The 19,253-nt window shown below is 40.9% G+C and overlaps 1 protein-coding gene across 1 annotated transcript; it reads right to left on the reverse strand.

The window, feature by feature from the left end:
* Window positions 1–5,951: 5,951 nt before the first annotated feature.
* Window positions 5,952–9,015, reverse strand: LOC106603294 (glycine receptor subunit alpha-4). The gene is made up of 4 exons (XM_045716252.1): window positions 8,978–9,015; window positions 7,964–8,091; window positions 6,990–7,057; window positions 5,952–6,896 (listed from the first exon to the last, which is right to left on the reverse strand). The coding sequence occupies exons 1-4, from the start codon at window positions 9,013–9,015 to the stop codon at window positions 6,669–6,671; spliced, it is 462 nt and encodes a 153-aa protein (XP_045572208.1). The 3' UTR covers window positions 5,952–6,668.
* Window positions 9,016–19,253: the final 10,238 nt, after the last annotated feature.

The raw sequence follows: 19,253 nt of genomic DNA on the forward strand, positions 1-19,253 counted from the left end.
GCAGAGACATCCACAGTCTTGCTAACATCCAGAGGAAGAAGACTTGAGGAAGGCTATGCTGCTTGAAGGCAGTGGGAATGGCAAAATGGGCTCCAACCCAGGATGGAGCTTGTGGTCCAATCAGTCATCGGATTGTGCTTTTAAAGCCAGGAAAATCCCAAAACATGGGGAGATGCAATGAGGAGGAACTGTATTGTCTCACTGTGGTTACCAGAAACCCATAATTGAACGATCACAGTACAGACAACAGTTTTTATTCATCCTTTGTGAGTGTTCCCCAACTGATAACCTAGCTTCCCAACTGCATAGGCTCAGGAGTATCCAACTCACCCGTCGTAGATTCCCGAGAGAGCTCGGGTGGCTTTGAATCCTCTCTGAAGAGCTACCTTCGGAAACTTCCGGATTCCCTTGGAGGTGAACGCACCAAAGCAGGTGCACGAGTGTGCCCGAGACCAGACCTCCTCTCACTCTTGCGTTCCCTTAGGCATCCATCAATTTTAATGGTAATGGCGAGAAGGGAGTCCAGATCCATCGGCAATTCCCGAGCAGCTAGCTCATCCTTCACCTCCTCAGTGCAAAAAAGTATCAAAAAGAGACTGCGGATTCCAGGCACTCTCGGCGGCCAACGTGCGAAAATCAGTCCGCGTAGTCTGCCACACTACGGGAGTTGACGTAAGTCAAGCAGTTTACTGGCCGCCTTTCTCCCAGAAACCGGAGACTCAAATACCTTTCTCACATCTGCCATGATTTCCTCCAGATGACCACAAATGGCAGATTGTTGCTCCCAAACTGCCGTAGCCCAAGAGAGCGCCCATCCCGACATTAGCGTAATAATATACACTATCTTCGGTCTGTCTGAAGGAAACGAAGATGGCTGTAGCTCAAAAATAAGCATGCATTGAGAAAGAAAACCTCAGCAGAATTCCCCGAGAAACCCGCTTACCTCCTCCGGAGCGATATTCGGGGAATTCTTTCTCATTGCACGCTTATTTTGGAGCTAGGGGGTAAGCGGGTTTCTCGGGGAGCCGGGATAGGCTGTACAAACTCACCACAGATAGGGGGAAAATTACTGGGTGATTGGGGTTTTTCAGAGGTGGCAGGTAGCCTCTGAGCTAACTCCCTGATTTGATCCATAATGGCCTTTAACCCATGGTCGTGGCGTTCCATCAACGACCTGAGCCCTTCCAAAAGGCCCTGTATCAACTCCTCATGTCTCCTAATGATGGCTCCCTGCAGGGAGACAGCGTGGTGGAGCTGGTCCAAGTCTGCTGGGTCTCTCATGGCCAGTTCGTACTATAAGGGCACAAGGCGAGATCCAGATGCAGACACAGGAGGCACATGGTTGGAGTCTTACAATGTGTAATAATCCAAAGGGGTAGGCAAGAGAATGGTCATGGACAGGCAAAAAGGTCAAAACTAGATCAGAGTCCAGGAGGTACAGAGTGGCAGAGAGGCTCTTGGTCAAGGCAGGCAGAATGGTCAGGCAGGCAGGTACAGAGTCCAGAAACAGGCAAGGGTCAAAACCAGGATGACTAGAAAAAGGAGAATAGCAAAAGGAGTACAGGAAAAACACGCTGGTTGACTTGACTAAACATACAAGACGAACTGGCACAGAGACAGGAAACACAGAGATAAATACACTGGGGACAGTAAGTGACACCTGGAGGGGGTGGAGACAATCACAGGAACAGGTGAAACAGATCAGGGCATGATACCTGGAGCTGTCAAACCTATTTCATCAGTGGTGGAAAAAGTACCTGTGAAATTCATCCAGTTAAATACTACCTGAGTAAAAATCTAAAAGTATTTGGTTTTAAATATACTTAATTATTAAAAGTAAATGTAATTGCTAAAATATACTTAAGTATCAAAAGTAAAAGTATAAATCATTTCAAATTCTTTATATTAAGCAAACCAGACGGCACCATTTTCTTGTTTTTATTTATTTATGGATAGTCACGGGCTATTGCCATCACTCAGACATAATTTACAAATGAAGCATGTGTGTTTAGTGAGTCCGCCAGATCAGAGGCTGTAGGGATGACCAAGGATGTTCTATTGATAAGTGTAGGATTTTGACCATTTTCCTGTCCTGCTAAGCATTTAAAATGTAACAAGTACTTTTGGGTGTCAGTGAAAATGCATGGAGTAAAAAGTACATACTTCACTACATTCCTAAAAAAAGTAAAAGTAAAAGTTGTCAAAAATATAAATAGTAAAGTACAGATACTCTGCAAAAAACGACTTAAGTAGTACTATTACTTAAGTACTTTACACCACTGGATTTAATAAATAGGCTATTTTATAACTTCAGTTAATTGTTGTTGTAGCCTTGTGTTATTATGCAATTATTAATGCCAATGTTTAGTAAATTAAGTAGTAACTAGTAACCAAACCATAGCAAAGTTGAATTACAATCATAAACCAGATTTTAGTCAGTAGGCCTAGCCTATGGAAATGACAAGTCAATCTCGCAAACAGGCCATTTATAACGGTTTGTAGTCATAACATCTGGCACATAATAACAGCACAATTGCTAGAAAATAGCCTAACATTTGTTTTTTGAAGTTTAATAAGGGCACATTATATTTTCTCTTGCAACATATTCAAATTCCTTTATTAGTCACATTAGTTTACAAGAATGATTATTTTGATGGAAAACCTTCTTAGGTTGTTAGAAGTTAAGTCGATATCCCTTCTTATTTCACTCAATAACGTTATTGATAAAGGGTTTATTGGCTAAATGTGGCAACTTCTCTCTTACTGTGAAAAAAACATTTAGGCTAGCTTTCAGGGCGTGTTTTGAGTAGTCATTGGGCAAGAAATTTTAACTAGATTGGGTAACTATGGGGCAAAACATACGAGGTTGGCTTAGATTGTTGACATGTAAACTATATTTCATTTCCAATGTTTATTAAAAACATAAATACATTTGCACAATGAGCACTTGTTGTCTCTCAAATACTTTGTTACAGTTGTTGGTTAGCTAGCTAGCAAATTTTAGCCATATTAGCATTGACATGAAATCAGTCAAAACACCTCAAAACAAGACATGTTATAGAGAACAAGATGAAACCAGCCTCTTACGATTCACCACATGGCCATTTCTTGTCATTCTTGCTAGCAATCTGGCCACCCAGAATCACAATAGCTGACTTCTGCCCAATGGAAGCTCGCACATCGTTTTCATGATGTTGTCAGCTAACCCGTCGATAGGCTTACAATTTGTCAAGCACAAATGACTATCTCACAATTTTAACTATAGTTTGTTTATGAGTCTAAAAATATTTAATTGATGGTTAAAGTAATTGATCCATTGTCAAATGCACCGTTAAAGGATTTAACAATTTAAAGTATTTTATTGAGGTGAACCGTTTGTGAACCAGTTTTTACCATTGGGCCTGGGCATCAGACTTAAGATCTTTATTGCAGAGTTATGTCAATGAGGTGGTCGGTTTTCAATTGGCTTACACTTATCACATGGTTTGTGCAGGCTGAAATATGGTGCGTTTGGATGCTATCGGAAACTTTAAGATTTGTAACGAGCATTCGTTGTTACACCCCTGTAATTACAGACTGCAAGTACCACCAGTTACATGTTGTTATTACATTGTAACTATGAATTATTACAATTAATTACAATACTTGTTACAATGTAACTATTACACCATGATAAGGACTACTTAAAATGAAGTGTTACCAGAATTGTCATAATATTGTGGGCAGGCTAGCTCTGGAGCTACACACAAACTACTACCACAATTCAGTTAAATAATTCCTGACCAAAAATGTTTTAGATCATTCTCTTTTGAGTTACTTGTTTACTTTCATATTTGTCTCATTATTTTGAGATGCAAAGGGAAATGGCAAGCTAAGCTGTTGTGCAGAGCACTTATAGCCAGAAGAAGAAAGAAAAGGACTTGAATTTAGCACAGGCCAGTGGATCTGTGGATCTCCCAGCATGAGATACGACAGCCAGCTGAACTGTGTAGCTGCTGCATAACTGGGCTTAGATGGAATTGCAGGCGACAGCAGCCTGAGGGGGTGGCTGCACAGGGGCTTGTACCAATGATTTATACACTAGATGACTGATAGGGGGGCACTGAGTTGAAGCCACCGTGCCTCCATCTTGGCACTCCCCCCACCATTGTAAAAAAAAATATTTTGGAAGCTATAGAAATGCATTTATTAATGTCTACATTTGTTTTTGCCAAATGTATTCTATTACAGACATCTTAATGCATACTTTTTTTGTATTACTAATCTTACTGACACTCTACAACATTTAAATACTTAAATACATACATTTGGTCCTTGAAACATTTAATTGAAATACTGCACAATTCCATTCATTCCTATGGAGGATTGCTTTTACTGGGGAGTGCAAATAGGGCTACCCAGTGGCTTCAAAGCCTCTCAATGGCCAATACATAGCATCAGCAATGCAATGTTTATATACATAATTGTATTGTACTCACAGTTCTCTGCCGCTGTTGTTCTTTGATCCTTTTCCTCAGTCTGAAGAACTCTTTGTGTTGCCGTGAAACAAAGTTTACTGCTGCATACTCCAGCAGTGCAGCGAACACAAAAAGAAGACACACAGCCATCCAGATATCAATGGCCTTCACATAAGATACCTACACAACCCACAAAATAAATTAATAATGGTTAGAATCACAACTTTAACATGCAGGTAAACAACACGGTGATGGTGCTCTTAGTACAGGAACATTCCCACCACTGAAATAATGTGGGGGCCTCCCGAGAGGCTCAGTGGTCTAAGGCATTGCATCGCAGTGCTAGCTGTGCCACTAGAGATCCTGGGTTCGAGTCCAGGCTCTGTCACAGCCGGCCGCGACCGGGAGACCCATGGGACGGCAAACAATTGGCCCAGTGTCATCCGGGTTAGGGGAGGGTTTGGCCGGCAGGGATGTCCTTGTTCCATCGCGCACTAGCGACTCCTGTTGCGGGCCAGGTGCAGTGCACGCTGACATGGTCACCAGGTGTACGGTGTTTCCTCCGACACATTGGTGCGGCTGGCTTCCGGGTTAAGTGGGCGTTGTGTCATGAAGCAGTACGGCTTGGTTGGGTTGTGTTTCGGAGGACGCACGGCTCTGTACGGGAGTTGCAGCGATGAGACAAGACTGTAACTACCAATTGGATACCACGAAAAAGGGGTAAAAAATAAAAGAAATAATGTGTGATGATTGGGTATTAAGTATAGAACTGGTAGTTTCTGAGTTAAAACATATTTTTAAATAAATGTTTATTGACTATATGTTGGTTGTCCAGACAGAACACCTGAGCAGAATACAATATCATTTCTCTCTGACCTTAGGCAGGGATGCCCTGGACCCAGAGCTTTGGGTTGTCATGGTGAGCACTGTGGTGATACCAAGGCCCACTCTAGCCGGGGCGGCGTCCATATTGATCCAGAAGGAGACCCAGGAGAGGATAACGGTTAGCAGGCTGGGGATGTACATCTGGATTAGGTAGTAGCCCATCTGTCTCTCCAGGTGGAACTTTACCTCAATGCAGGCAAATTTACCTGCCAGCATGCCAGATGGTTGGAGATTACTTTTTTTTTTTTTTTTAAATGCACCTTTATTTAACCAGGTAGGCCAGTTGAAAACAAGTTCTCATTTACAACTGCGACCTGTCATAACCTCTCAAGGATTGGACCCTTTAAAATTATTTTTTTTTACCTAAAATGACATGCCCAAATCTAACTGCCTGTAGCTCAGGACCTGAAGCAAGGATATGCATATTCTTGATACAATTTGAAAGCAAACACTTTGAAGTTTGTGGAAATGTGAAATTAATGTAGGAGAATGTAACACATTAGACCCCCCCCCCATCTTTGAAATGCAAGTGAAAGGCCAAAATGTATGTCTATGTCCTGGGAAATGTTCTTGTTACTTACAACCTCATGCTAATCACATTAGCCTACATTAGCTCAACCGTCCCGCGGGGGGACACCGATCCTGTAGAGGTTTTAAGCAAAGTGTGACAATAACATACCATTGGGAGTCCAGAATCTACCTGTGTTATAGTGCTTGGTGCAGTAGCCCAAGTCTTTCTCCTCTTTCAACACAAACTGAGGAAGCATCAGGTCATCAGCCACCTGGACAGGACCAATGTCCAGCCACTGGAAACACAGGTCATTCATGGTGTAGCCAACTAGAGCACAGAGGAGAAGAAGGGAGACCATGGGTTTCTTTTATTCATGGTATAGCCAGTGACAGAGGGAGTTTATTTATAAAGTTGTCAACAGCAAAAGCCTGTGTAGTCAAGTGTAGAGAATGGGGAAAAAGAGGCATCAGGGAGTAAAACTAGCCAAGTGCAAAGAATAGATAAAAAGAGGGAAAAGAAAACTCACAGCTTTCCAGCTGCATAGAGCATGTCTGAATGTCCATTGGGAAATTCATCAGATCCATGGGGCAGGACAGGATCAGAGTTAACCTGGCTCACAAAACCAGAAGCACATAGTGAGAAGATGAATCGAAGACAGGTATGGGGAGCTTGGTACAATCTAACATTACCTGTGGCTTCAAATTGAGTGTAGAAAGTCAAAGATGTGAACTTTTGCTAATTATTGTTACTGATCACATTATAACATTTTACTATTATCTATCATTATGAGGAGACTACTGTTTTAGAGACACCAGTCACCTGATACTGTAGAGGACATTCCCATCTTGGAATATCCTCAGCAGTTTGTTATCTGTGGTGACTTCATGAAAGTTTGCCCCCTTTTCATTGGCAAAGAACAGGTCAGGTTTCCAGATGGAGTCCAACATGGAAGGATCCAGGTCCAGAGAGTCATCAGGGTACTCCTTATAGGCCAGTCGCGGGTCGTTCCATTGTTGACGTAGAAACACATTGAGACGATAATCCTATGGTAGTTATTGTATAAAAGAGACTATTAAATGGAGCGAACAGCCACTGTTTAGATGAAAGGTGGATGACGATAGTGAAAAGACCCTCACCATTGTGGTTTCTGTGATGGATCCAAAGCTGTTGATGAAGAGGTTAATGGTGACATTCACAGGAGGACCTGAAAAATTGTCCATGAGAAACTCAACCATTCATATGTAATATATCTGTAATATAAATATAAATTCCATGTTTCACTTTATGCTGCTTTCTGAAACAGGCAGTGTTCATAGCTTCAGATGTACAGTAAAATGTATTACTTATACATGTTCATTCATATATGTTTATTATCTCACTGAAAGGATGCAGCGTCTGTGGCAAACACAAACTGATCAGAAAACATTTTCAGGTCTACAGTATCTAAATTGCAATTACATGAGGATTGTATTGTCTACCATTGCATAATGGAATAACAGCTCTCTTACATTCATAATGTGGCAAGTTGTCTTGTATTAGATTGAGTTTTCACAAACAGACAAGAATAAAATGGTGTTGTCATTTCCAATACACTCTCATTAGTATATTGCATCTCTCAACTACTGACATCCTACATTCTTCCTAATATAATTTCCTAAGAGGGTATAATTTATTAATTCTACTTGAGTTACATTAGTGTATTTATAGACATCAGCAGGGAGTTACCCTGCAAGGCATGTACTGGCATATTTCAGTGATGTGGAGCATGCATGAAATATATATGACGAGATGTGACCCCTGAGAAATGAAGAGGAAGTATGTCAGAGGGAATCTGCTGGCTTCGCTGGCTGTGAAGAAACAAAATAAACTAGGCCTGTGGGTGAACATGCATTCAAAATGACACTTCTAACCAAAAACAAACACTGAGTTATTCTGGGTTCAAGTACCACAATAAATAGAAAGTGGAAATCTTTCTGATTTATGTCACATTGTGTCTTAGATTTATTCTGTAAAACTACTGTACTATACCCACCTGTTTAGGGTGTACTATACTGTAATGTGTATTAATTACTGTACTGTGTAATCTACTGTACTATGTATTGCAATATACCTTTGAAGTTGGGTCTAATGCGGGCGTCATACCCAGATGTCCTTCCCATAAGTTTATCCAGAAAGTCAGATGGGGAAGGGGCCTTCCCTACCCTGATAGGTAGCTTAATCTCCTTACAGGACCCAGGCCTGCCAAAGGGGAGGAGGAAACCGTGAGAGGAAAAGCAGGAGTGCTATTATCTGGAAGTGATGAGCAACTACTGCTTCAGATGATGGCCATGATAAAGGAAATTTGATTCATACAGGTGAAGGTGAGGAGTTACACTCTGTTTCACAAGTGGTTTTCTGCTAAAATATTTCTCAGAAAATATGAGGAAATAAGATATTCTCTTTGTATTTGCCATCTTTTTGTAATGAACCACATGCACTAAAGTAAATTCGTTTTTGGTAATACAATTGTAATATTACTATAATTACAATTAAAAGGATGGTACTTCAGTGGGAGTGATCAGTTATATATTATATTGAAATTAGAAACACCAAGGTCATGTAGCTTGCCCCTTTATGTAGACTGTTGTATTTCTCATCCAATGGACAAAATCCTATCTCCACTGTGTCTTTCCCAACATTCCAAATTGTCTCTTTCCGTCTCTCAGCGGTTTACAAATCCTAGTTATTGGTCATTCCTTTTACAAAATGCAATGTAAAACATGTTCAGCTCATCACCTCAATAAAATATATATGCTACATGTGTTCCTTAGGCACATTTAAATAACATGAATCTTTCAAATAACTATATTTCTCTGTAGGTAATTAGCCTGATTTTCATATAATTGGCAAAACATTGTAAATTCCCTATGGTTGAACAACTTCTCTCACTTCAAAAGTAGCTGATCTATATTTCTTCATTTGATTACACATTATAAATGTACACTGAAACAACATATTTCGTTTTTCTTAGTCTCCTCCCCAATTTTACTCAAAACAGGCAGAGGCATAGGCTATAATAAAACAATAATAAGTACCTAAAGGCTTAGTAAGCCCAAAGGCAAGACAATCATTAGATGTGTCTTACCTGCCTTGTAGAAAGCAGACAGAGGAGACCCATACCATCCATGGGACTAGTGAAAGCATTCTCTGCTTACAGCAATACACATAAAATAAAGGACAATTTTATTAAGTATTCAGAGGCATATAACTCAGTGAAGAGTCTGTGAACCTATGCAGAGAACCATGGTATTGTTCCGCTACCCAGACAAATCCTTATGGAGCCCTCTGAGCCTCCCGCTCTCTGCAGGTGTAACATCCAAGACGATGCTTGACTATAACTCAAGGTCTGGGGAAGTTTTGCTATATGAGTGTTTGTGTGGAAGACCACAAGCTTTATCTCTTTTTCATAGCCACATGCATGCTGCAGGAATTACGTCAGGAATATTTAAAGAGACAGCAGCATTTTAGACTCTCTTTTCAGTGCACTTTTGGGCCCAAAATACCTTGAGATTTTATCTTATGATGCTTTAGACTTTGACCACAGTTTGGATCCACACTCTTATTTTGCATTTTATGTGGAATAAATCATTTTTTCCCCCCACAAATAAAAACACATTCATAACAGAGAACGTGGACATACATTCCCCAAATATATACTGCTCCAAAAAATAAAGGGAACACTTAAACAACACAATGTAACTCCAAGTCAATCACACTTCTGTGAAATCAAACTGTCCACTTAGGAAGCAACACTGATTGACAATAAATTTCACATGCTGTTGTGCAAATGGAATAGACAACAGGTGGAAATTATAGGCAATAAGCAAGACACCCCCAATAAAGGAGTGGTTCTGCAGGTGGAGACCACAGACCACTTCTCAGTTCCTATGCTTCCTGGCTGATGTTTTGGTCACTTTTGAATGCTGGCGGTGCTTTCACTCTAGTGGTAGCATGAGACGGAGTCTACAACCCACACAAGTGGCTCAGGTAGTGCAGCTCATCCAGGATGGCCCATCAATGTGAGCTATGGCAAGAAGGTTTGCTGTGTCTGTCAGCGTAGTCTCCAGAGCACGGAGGCGCTACCAGGAGACAGGTCAGTACATCAGGAGACGTGGAGGAGGCCGTAGGAGGGCAACAACCCAGCAGCAGGACCGCTACCTCCGCCTTTGTGCAAGGAGGAGCAGGAGGAGCACTGCCAGAGCCCTGCAAAATGACCTCCAGCAGGCCACAAATGTGCATGTGTCTGCTCAAACTGTCAGAAACAGACTCCATGAGGGTGGTATGAGGGCCCGACGTCCACAGGTGGGGGTTGTGCTTACAGCCCAACACCGTGCAGTACGTTTGGCATTTGCCAGAGAACACCAAGATTGGCAAATTCGCCACTGGCGCCCTGTGCTCTTCACAGATGAAAGCAGGTTCACACTGAGCACGTGACAGACATGACAGAGTCTGGAGACGCCATGGAGAACGTTCTGCTGCCTGCAACATCCTCCAGCATGACCGGTTTGGCGGTGGGTCAGTCATGGTGTGGGGTGGCATTTCTTTGGGGGGCCGCACAGCCCTCCATGTGCTCGCCAGAGGTAGCCTGACAGCCATTAGGTACCGAGATGAGATCCTCAGACCCCTTGTGAGACCATATGCTGGTGCGGTTGGCCCTGGGTTCCTCCTAATGCAAGACAATGCTAGACCTCATGTGGCTAGAGTGTGTCAGCAGTTCCTGCAAGAGGAAGACATTGATGCTATGGACTGGCCCGCCCGTTCCCTAGACCAGAATCCTATTGAGCACATCTGGGACATCATGTCTCGCGTCATCCACCAACGCCACGTTGCACCACAGACTGTCCAGGAGTTGGCGGATGCTTTAGTCCAGGTCTGGGAGGAGATCCCTCAGGAGACCATCCGCCACCTCATCAGGAGCATGCCCAGGCGTTGTAGGGAGGTCATACAGGCACGTGGAGGCCACACACACTACTGAGCCTCATTTTGACTTGTTTTAAGGACATTACATCAAAGTTGGATCAGCCTGTAGTGTGGTTTTCCACTTTAATTTTGAGTGTGACTCCAAATCCAGACATTCATGGGTTGATAAATTGGATTTCCATTGATTATTTTTGTGTGATTTTGTTGTCAGCACATTCAACTATGTAAAGAAAAAAGTATTTAATAAGATAATTTCTTTCATTCAGATCTAGGATGTGTTGTTTAAGTGTTCCCTTTATTTTTTTGAGCAGTGTATATTTATAGATACTTCCATTATTAAAATAGTAATTAATTTCTATAATTATTTATTAAATAAATATTCATTGGTAAAAAGGATTTTGAAGTCTAGCATGAGAAGAGGGGCACTCAAGGCAGTCAAATGCAATAATAAAGGGTACAAAGTTAAAGGAAAGTACTTTCAAGGAGTAAAATAAAAAAGGTCAAAAGGGGAAGATATTTTGCATATTTCTTTCTTATGAGAAATGTTAGTTGTCTCAACTAGTTAATTAAACTCTCCCTCGGAGGGTTACATTTTCTGTTCACAGGTTAATTACTTCAGTATCTTTGAACACCTAAATAAATTACAACACGTATGGAGTAACCCCCCCCCCCCAAAAAAAAATGTTTTATTAAAAATAAAGGCACTTCCCTTTTACCACCAGTACAAACTTTGCTGATAAATACTTTGAGGGAAAATGTACATGATATGATTGTGATGTGTACCGTAAATTCCGGACTATAAGCCGCAACTTTTTTCCCAGCTTTGAACCTCGCGGCTTAAACAATGACGCGGCTAATATATGGATTTTTCCCGCTTTCAATTATTTTATTTTTTTTAAACACATTCTGTGACGTGCTCAGTTTTTTGGCGGCATGAAGCTTTCATTAGACCAATGAAATTGCCGAACGGGTTAAGGTCAAACAACATTTTTGTTTACTGTTGAGATTAAATCGAGCGCTCTCAAACTTCCCATCATTCTGATTACGGTAGTCATTTTGTCACCCTCATCATGGCAAAGACACAGAGAAATGCATATGATGCAGCTTTCAAGTTGAAGGTGATTGATCTGGCTGTTGGAAAAGGAAATAGAGCTGCTGCACGGGAGCTTGGTCTTAATGAGTCGATGATAAGACGTTGGAAACAGCAGCGTGAGGAATTGACTCAGTGCAAAAAAACAACTAAAGCTTACTGCAAATGTTGAATTTTTTGTTACAAGCCGTGTTTCGTTAAAGCCTGTGTAAAGTTAATTTGTTTCAATGTACCGGGACGCACCTGTGGCTTATAGACATGTGCGGCTTATTTATGTTAAAACATTTTTAAAAAAGTAAATTCAATGGGTGCGGCTTATATTAAGGTGCGCTTAATAGTCCGGAAATTACAGTAGTTGTCTTACCTAGCTACAGTATCATAAGATGAATGCATTAATTGTAAGTCTCTCTGGATAAGAGTGTCTGCTAAATTACTAAAATATAAATGTAACACAGATTTATAGTAAAAGTCAAACATAAGGTAGCAATACATTTCACACAGTTTTTAAAAATAGTAATTATGCCTACGACTATGCAACAGGGATGTTAGCTGCACATGTTGTCATAAGACCTTTCCCTCACATCTGTAAGACCTTTCCCACCTTCCCACAAGAAGGTGTTTAAGAGCCAAAGTGTCAGCGGATGGGGAAAAATCATTACAATCATGCAGTAAGTTTTCTGCATGTAAAACCATTTCCAGTTCCATAGTGGTGAAGTAGGCCGGCCTTAATTTTAATGTGGCAGCCTTCTTAAGAGCATAACGTATTCTGCAGAGCATACTGCAGACCTACTTTTCCAGTGAGTGGTTCTGTATGCTATAACCCGCACAGGTCAGGTACTCTCTGAGCAGGACTGCCTTTTCCCAGCCACTCCAAGGAGAGCCATGGCACTTTTACCAAGCCAGGAACAGTCTGTAGGAGCAGTGCAGGCAGGTTAGTAGTGATGGTTGAAATTTGGGAATGGCTCTTTTGATTAACTTCAACATGGTGAGCCCTTGCATAATAGATTCCAAATTTGAGCTTGTGTAATTTAATTACCAACATTTCAACGATGCGAAACCATGATGTCTTAATAAAGTACATTTCCAAGAAAACTTGCATCAAGGTGCTAGACTATAGTGCTATCATTTCATATCAGAACCAGTTCCCCGAACTGAGAGGTCATATCTTTGGACATAATAATGCAAATGGTAGGATAATTCAAAATATTTTTATTGCAGCCTTTAACATAATGAACTGCTCTGATCACACTGAAAAATAACCTCCACGTACCAGTATATTGTTAGTACTTTGTACACCGTCACCTGTATTCCCGGGATGAACAATTTCACCTTGATCACAAAATGCAACATTTATACTATAGATTGATTAGACAGGGTGAATATCACTATTCACTATCTTGAATAGAAAATAAAAAAACAGATGCATGTGATATAAATTACCAACATATGAAAATATTCCAGCGACATGAAATGTACATGTACAGAGTAGATGTGTCAGAGAGTCTCCCTTTTCTTTTCAAATGCATCATCATATCAGGGTCTGCCAAAGCCTGGCGATGACTGTGAAAGTTCAAAGCCTTCATGAGTAGTGACAGTGTACATCTCCCAGCATAGGCTCAGCCTCCCCAGAGGAGCGAAGACTCAGTCATCGTGAATGTTGAAGAGCTTAGCCACTTCATTCAGATCGGCATGTTCCTCTCCATCTTTGATGATCTGCAAAGACAAGAATGCAAAGCAAATCAGTCTATATTTAACTCTGCTTTGAACTTCACTTTGGTGACACTAAGTGTTAGAACAGAGAAAATATTTATCCTCCTACATTTGTGACGGTTCTCACCTTCCTTGCAATGGGCATTCTGTTGAACACGTTCCACTGGATAATGCCTACCACCACTTTGTGCCTACCACCACTTTGTCTCGCAGATAGAAGTTCACTCCTTTCCTGTAGTCGTCCTTCTGCTGGGGTATTGGAGGGGGTGCACAGGTGGAAGAGGCTACAGGGCTACTGGTCATCCCCTCAGTCTCTCTCCGAACGGATTCCAGTTATTACAGCAATCAGAGGAAAGACGCTCAGTCTATGTCTTCAAATCAATTGTTTTGGGGGGATATTAAATATTTATTCTTGATTTGTAAAGTACACAGAGGTCCTTCTGTAGAATCAGATGTTGACTGTAAATCAGTATATTGTGGAAGGTCATACCTGACTTCTCTGTGGCAGCTTTGGGGGTGTTCTTAGCAGTGGCTTTGGCAAACACTCCAACAGTTGGAAGGTTACTGTCTACTATCCCAATGGACTCATAGCCTACATCAGGCCCCAGGTCACTACTGTGGGACACAATAGGACATGAGATGCATAGTCAGGGTTCAGAGGTCAACGGAGAGGGAATCATTTGCTGAATCCCAAATTATTCCCTTCCCTCGCCCCTCCATTTGTGCGTTCACACGCGCCTCTGGCATATGCACAAGTATCCCAAAGCTGAGGGAGTGAAAATTACGGAGGGTGTAGGGGCTCATTAGACCCTCCAATAGCCACTTTGACTGAGCCAGCTACGCTGCCGGCTTCAGAGCTAAGTGGTATCCCATAACGCACTGCGTTGTTTTTTAGCTTGTGCAATTTCACACAAAAGAATGAAGAGGCATGCCTAATTATGAGCCACCTGTATTTGCTTGTGTCTGATTTCGAGGCTTGACACATGCATACAAAATACCTCAACATTTTAATGTTTCATTGTTACTGAGGTTTATGTCTTGTAAAACGGCAGCGGACATTTTTTTATTTGAATTTAATGCTTGTTTTATTATTTAAATGCTTTATTTATTTATTTTACCAGGTAAGTTGACTGAGAACGCATTCTCATTTATTGCAACGACCTGGGTAATAGTTACAGAGGAGAGGATGGGGGATGAATGAGCCAATTGGAAGCTGGGAATGATTAGGTGGCCATAATGGTATGAGGGTCAGATTTGGAATTTAGCCAGGACACTGGGGTTAACACCCCTACTCTTACAATTAGTGCCATGGGATCATCTCTTATCGGCTCTTAACCAACCATGCTATTTTGTTTAATTTTTCGCATTGTTGTTGCTACCGTCTCTTATGACCGCTAAAGTTCAATCGGTGGAAAACAAATGGGACGAACTCAAAGCACGTATATCCTACCAACGGGACATTAAAAACTGTAATATCTTATGTTTCACCGAGTCGTGGCTGAACGAGGACAGGTTATACAATCTATCGGCAGGATAGAACAGCAGCCTCTGGAAAGACACAGGGCGCGGTCTATGCATATATGTAAACAACAGCTGGTGCACGATATCTAAGAAAGTCTCGAGGTTTAGCTCGCCTGAGGTAGAGTATCTCATGATAAGCTGTACTATTTACCAAGAGAGTTTTCATCTATATTCTAAGTAGCTCTCCACTGTTGACGTTGAGACTGGTGTTTTGCGGGTACTATTTAATGTAACTGCCAGTTGAGGACTTGTTTCTCAAACTAGACACTCCAATGTACTTGTCCTCTTGCTCAGTTGTGCACCAGGGCCTCCCACTCCTCTTTCTACTCTGGTTTGAGCCAGTTCGCGCTGTTCTGTGAAGGGAGTAGTGCACAGCGTTGTACAAGATCTTCAGTTTATTGGCAATTTCTCGCATGGAATAGCCTTAATTTCTCAGAACTAGAATAGACTGATGAGTTTCAGAAGAAAGTTCTTTGTTTCTGGCCATTTTGAACCTGTAATCGAACCCACAAATGCTGATGCTCCAGATACTCAACTAGTCTAAAGAAGGCCAGTTTTATTGCTTCTTTAATCAGAACAAGAGTTTACAGCTGTGCTAACATAATTGCAAAAGGGTTTTCTAATGATCAATTAGCCTTTTAAAATGATAAACTTGGATTAGCTAACACAACGTGCCATTGGAACACAGGAGTGATGGTTGCTGATAATGGGCCTCTGTACGCCTATGTAGATATTCCATAAAAAAAAAATGCATTTTCCAGCTACAATAGTCATTTACAACATTATCAATGTCTACACTGTATTTCTGATCAATTCTATATTATTTTAATGGACCAAAAAATAGCTTTTCGTTCCAAAACAAAGACATTTTTAAGTGACCCCAAACTTTTAAAGGTAGTGTACATATTACCTCAATTACCTCAACTATGTGCCCCTGCACATTGACTCTGTACCGGTACCCCCTGAATATAGCCTTGCTATTGTTATTTTACTGCTGCTGTTTCATTATTTGTTACTTTTATTTTCAATTTTTTACTTAACACTTCTTTTTCTTAAAACTGCATTGTTGGTTAAGGGCTTGTAAGCATTTCACTGTAAGGTCTACACCTGATGTATTCGGCACATGTGACAAATCAAATCTGATTTGATTTGAAATGGGTGAGAAAAAATCTATTGAATCCATTTTGAATTCAAAATGTGGAATAAGTCAAGGGGTATAAAAACTTTCATAAGGCTAAACTTCGCGTCAGTTGCATGTTCTACCTCTTTCTCTTTAGGTACGTTGGACATTTTATCTACTACATCAAAATGTCTTTGATTGGTAGTGGTCAAAACCTATTTCCTGCACTTGGAATGGACAGAATAAGGTAGAGTTTCATTCCACCTTGAAATATGCAAATTAAAATGTAGGCTATAGGTTTTGGGTTAAATGTGATTATTTGAGTTTATATCCCCCTTTCATCTGTTTAAACAATCTCTTTCATATATTTTCCTGCACGCTGACATTTTAATTCTAGTGAATATTGGTGTACCATTTATTCAATTTTCTCTAAAGATACACCAGTGTGGTCCTTGAATCAGGATACATCCCTACTTTCAAAGACCTTTCTGAGATCCTGGATGGTAACTTTGGAGTTGAAACATACAGTCTTATAAAACTACACATCAAACTAACCAGCTACTCCTGAGATCTATGGACTGTCTCATGGCTAAATGAAGGTCAAGCTAACCAGCTACTCCTGAGATCTATGGGACTGTCTCGAGGCTAAATGAAGGTCTGCACTAAAAACAGCATGCTCTGGGTCCAGGCCTGATGTCCAGTCACATCACATTCTTGCTGCCTCTGGAAATACAGAATACCTCAAAGCTCGCATTGTTTCGTTTAATGGCCAACTATTAAAGAGAAATCTAACAGACCTGAAAAATGTCAAAACATTTACGCTATTGTTTTGATCTGCAAAAAAATGTTAAGAGCAGTTTGTCAATGTGGTAAGTTGTAGACTGCAGTGGAGACTGATAAGTGGAGAACGGCTCATAATAATGTCTGGAATGGCGCAAATGGAATGGCATCAAACACATGGAAACCTTGTGTTTGATACCGTTCCACTAATTCTGCTCTAGCCACTATCACGAGCCCGTCCTCCCAAAATAAGGTGCCATCAACCTCCTGTGGTAGACTAGTAAAAAAACAGTTGATGTTTTTTTGGACAAACACTTGATTTCAATGTTTAAATGGCCATAGAGTTAAAAGCCCTATTTTACTGTATACCAGTTTGTACAGTATATTAGACAAGAGGAACAATGTTATTGTATAAGACAAATATACCTTTATATTATTTATATTCCATATCATTTTCACTGAGAAGCGTAGCAGTGTTTTGAAGTATACTGAACATAAATATGAACACAACATGCAACAATTTCAAAGATCTTACTGAGTTACAGTTCATAGAAGGAAATCATGATTTCACATGATTGGGCAGGGGCGCAGCCATGGGTAGGCCTGGGAGGGCATAGGCCCACCCACTGGGGAGCCAGGCCCAGCCATTACTCTTGTGTATTGATATTCTAGTTTTGTCCCTTTAGGGCACCTGTAACCCCCCCCTTGCTTACCTATGTTGAAATGCTTGGAATGTTCTTCCTATGAAACGCATTAAACAATGCCCACGTTAATTTCTACTCCTGTCTCATGTCCTGTCCTTATATTAGTTGTATAAGTAATACAGTGTGCTATACAACAAAACTGGCGACGAGGAAGAAACTTTCTCACGTTTGTGCTCATTATCTTCGGCAGAAAGTCAGTTAAATTCTTTTTTTTTTTTCGCTGTAGAAAGACGCAAACAAAACGTGGAGCTAACCAGTCGAGTGATGCTAGCTAGCTTTTGATGTCACAGAAACGAGAGCCTCAAGGGATAGGAAGAATTTTGCTGCGGGAGAAAATGAAGTCATCGTGAGTTAAAAGAACAAAAAAAGGGTCTGGGAGTAAGGGACTGTCAGAAAAGTGTAAGAAAGAAAAAATAAACCGAAAATGTCTGCATTGGTTGGAAATATTGGAACATTTGATGAATCTGTGGAACAATGGAGTTGTTACACATAACGTTTTGAGTACTTTGTGTTGGCAAATGGAATTAAAGCAGAAGTCGTTGTGCCAACATTTTTGACTGTTATGGGAGGAAAAACATTCAATCTACTGTGCAGCCTAGTAACACCTGAAAAACCTGGTGATAAATCATATGATGAAATTGTGGTTATCTTAAAAGGACATTATTCTCCCAAAACACTGATAATCGCAGAGAGATTCAGGTTTCATAAGAGAAATCAAGAGGAAGGGGAATCAATCTCACAGTTTGTGGCTGTATTGAAACAGTTATCTGAACACTGTGAATTTGGGCGATCAATGAGTGACACTATACGTGATAGGTTAGTGTGTGGCATGCGCAGCGAAGCAATTCAGAAACGCCTTTTGACTGAGAGTAACTTAACATTGCAGAGAGCAATAGAAGTGAGTACGTCAATGGAAATGGAAAATAAGACGCACAACAGCTCAGTGCATCGACCAAAGGTGTCTACGGAGTTAAAAAAACAAGGCAGGAGGTGGCAAGCCATGCTATCGCTGTGGGAAACCAGGTCACCAAGCAGAGGAGTGTTGGTGCAAAGACTTAGACTGCAGAAGTTGTGGGAAAAAGCATCACATCAAACGTGCATGTAAAAACAAAAAGAGACAATCAAGCAAAAGTACTGAACAAAGGAAAAGTGACTTTACGGAGTACAAAAAGAAAGTGCATAAAATGGAGCACACAGAGGATGAACAAAGTGATACCCTGTCTGAAGGGGAAGAATCTTTGCATGTTTTGTCCATTTCAGACAATGGACAATAAACACCGCTACTGGATGGAAACGCAGTATGGATGCAAGTGGACACTGGAGCAGCCATATCTTTGCTGTCAGAGGCTGTATACAAGGATAAACTACATCACCTCACACTACAGCCCACAAAGATGACGCTGAAAACATACACCGGTGAGATTGTTCCAGTGAGAGGAAGCGTGATTGTTACAGTGGAGCTCAACAAACAGAAGGTAAAGCTACCACTCTACATTGTGAAAGGCAACCATCCAGC

Source organism: Salmo salar, chromosome ssa04 (genome assembly GCF_905237065.1).
Source record: "Salmo salar chromosome ssa04, Ssal_v3.1, whole genome shotgun sequence".
NCBI lineage: Eukaryota > Metazoa > Chordata > Actinopteri > Salmoniformes > Salmonidae > Salmo > Salmo salar.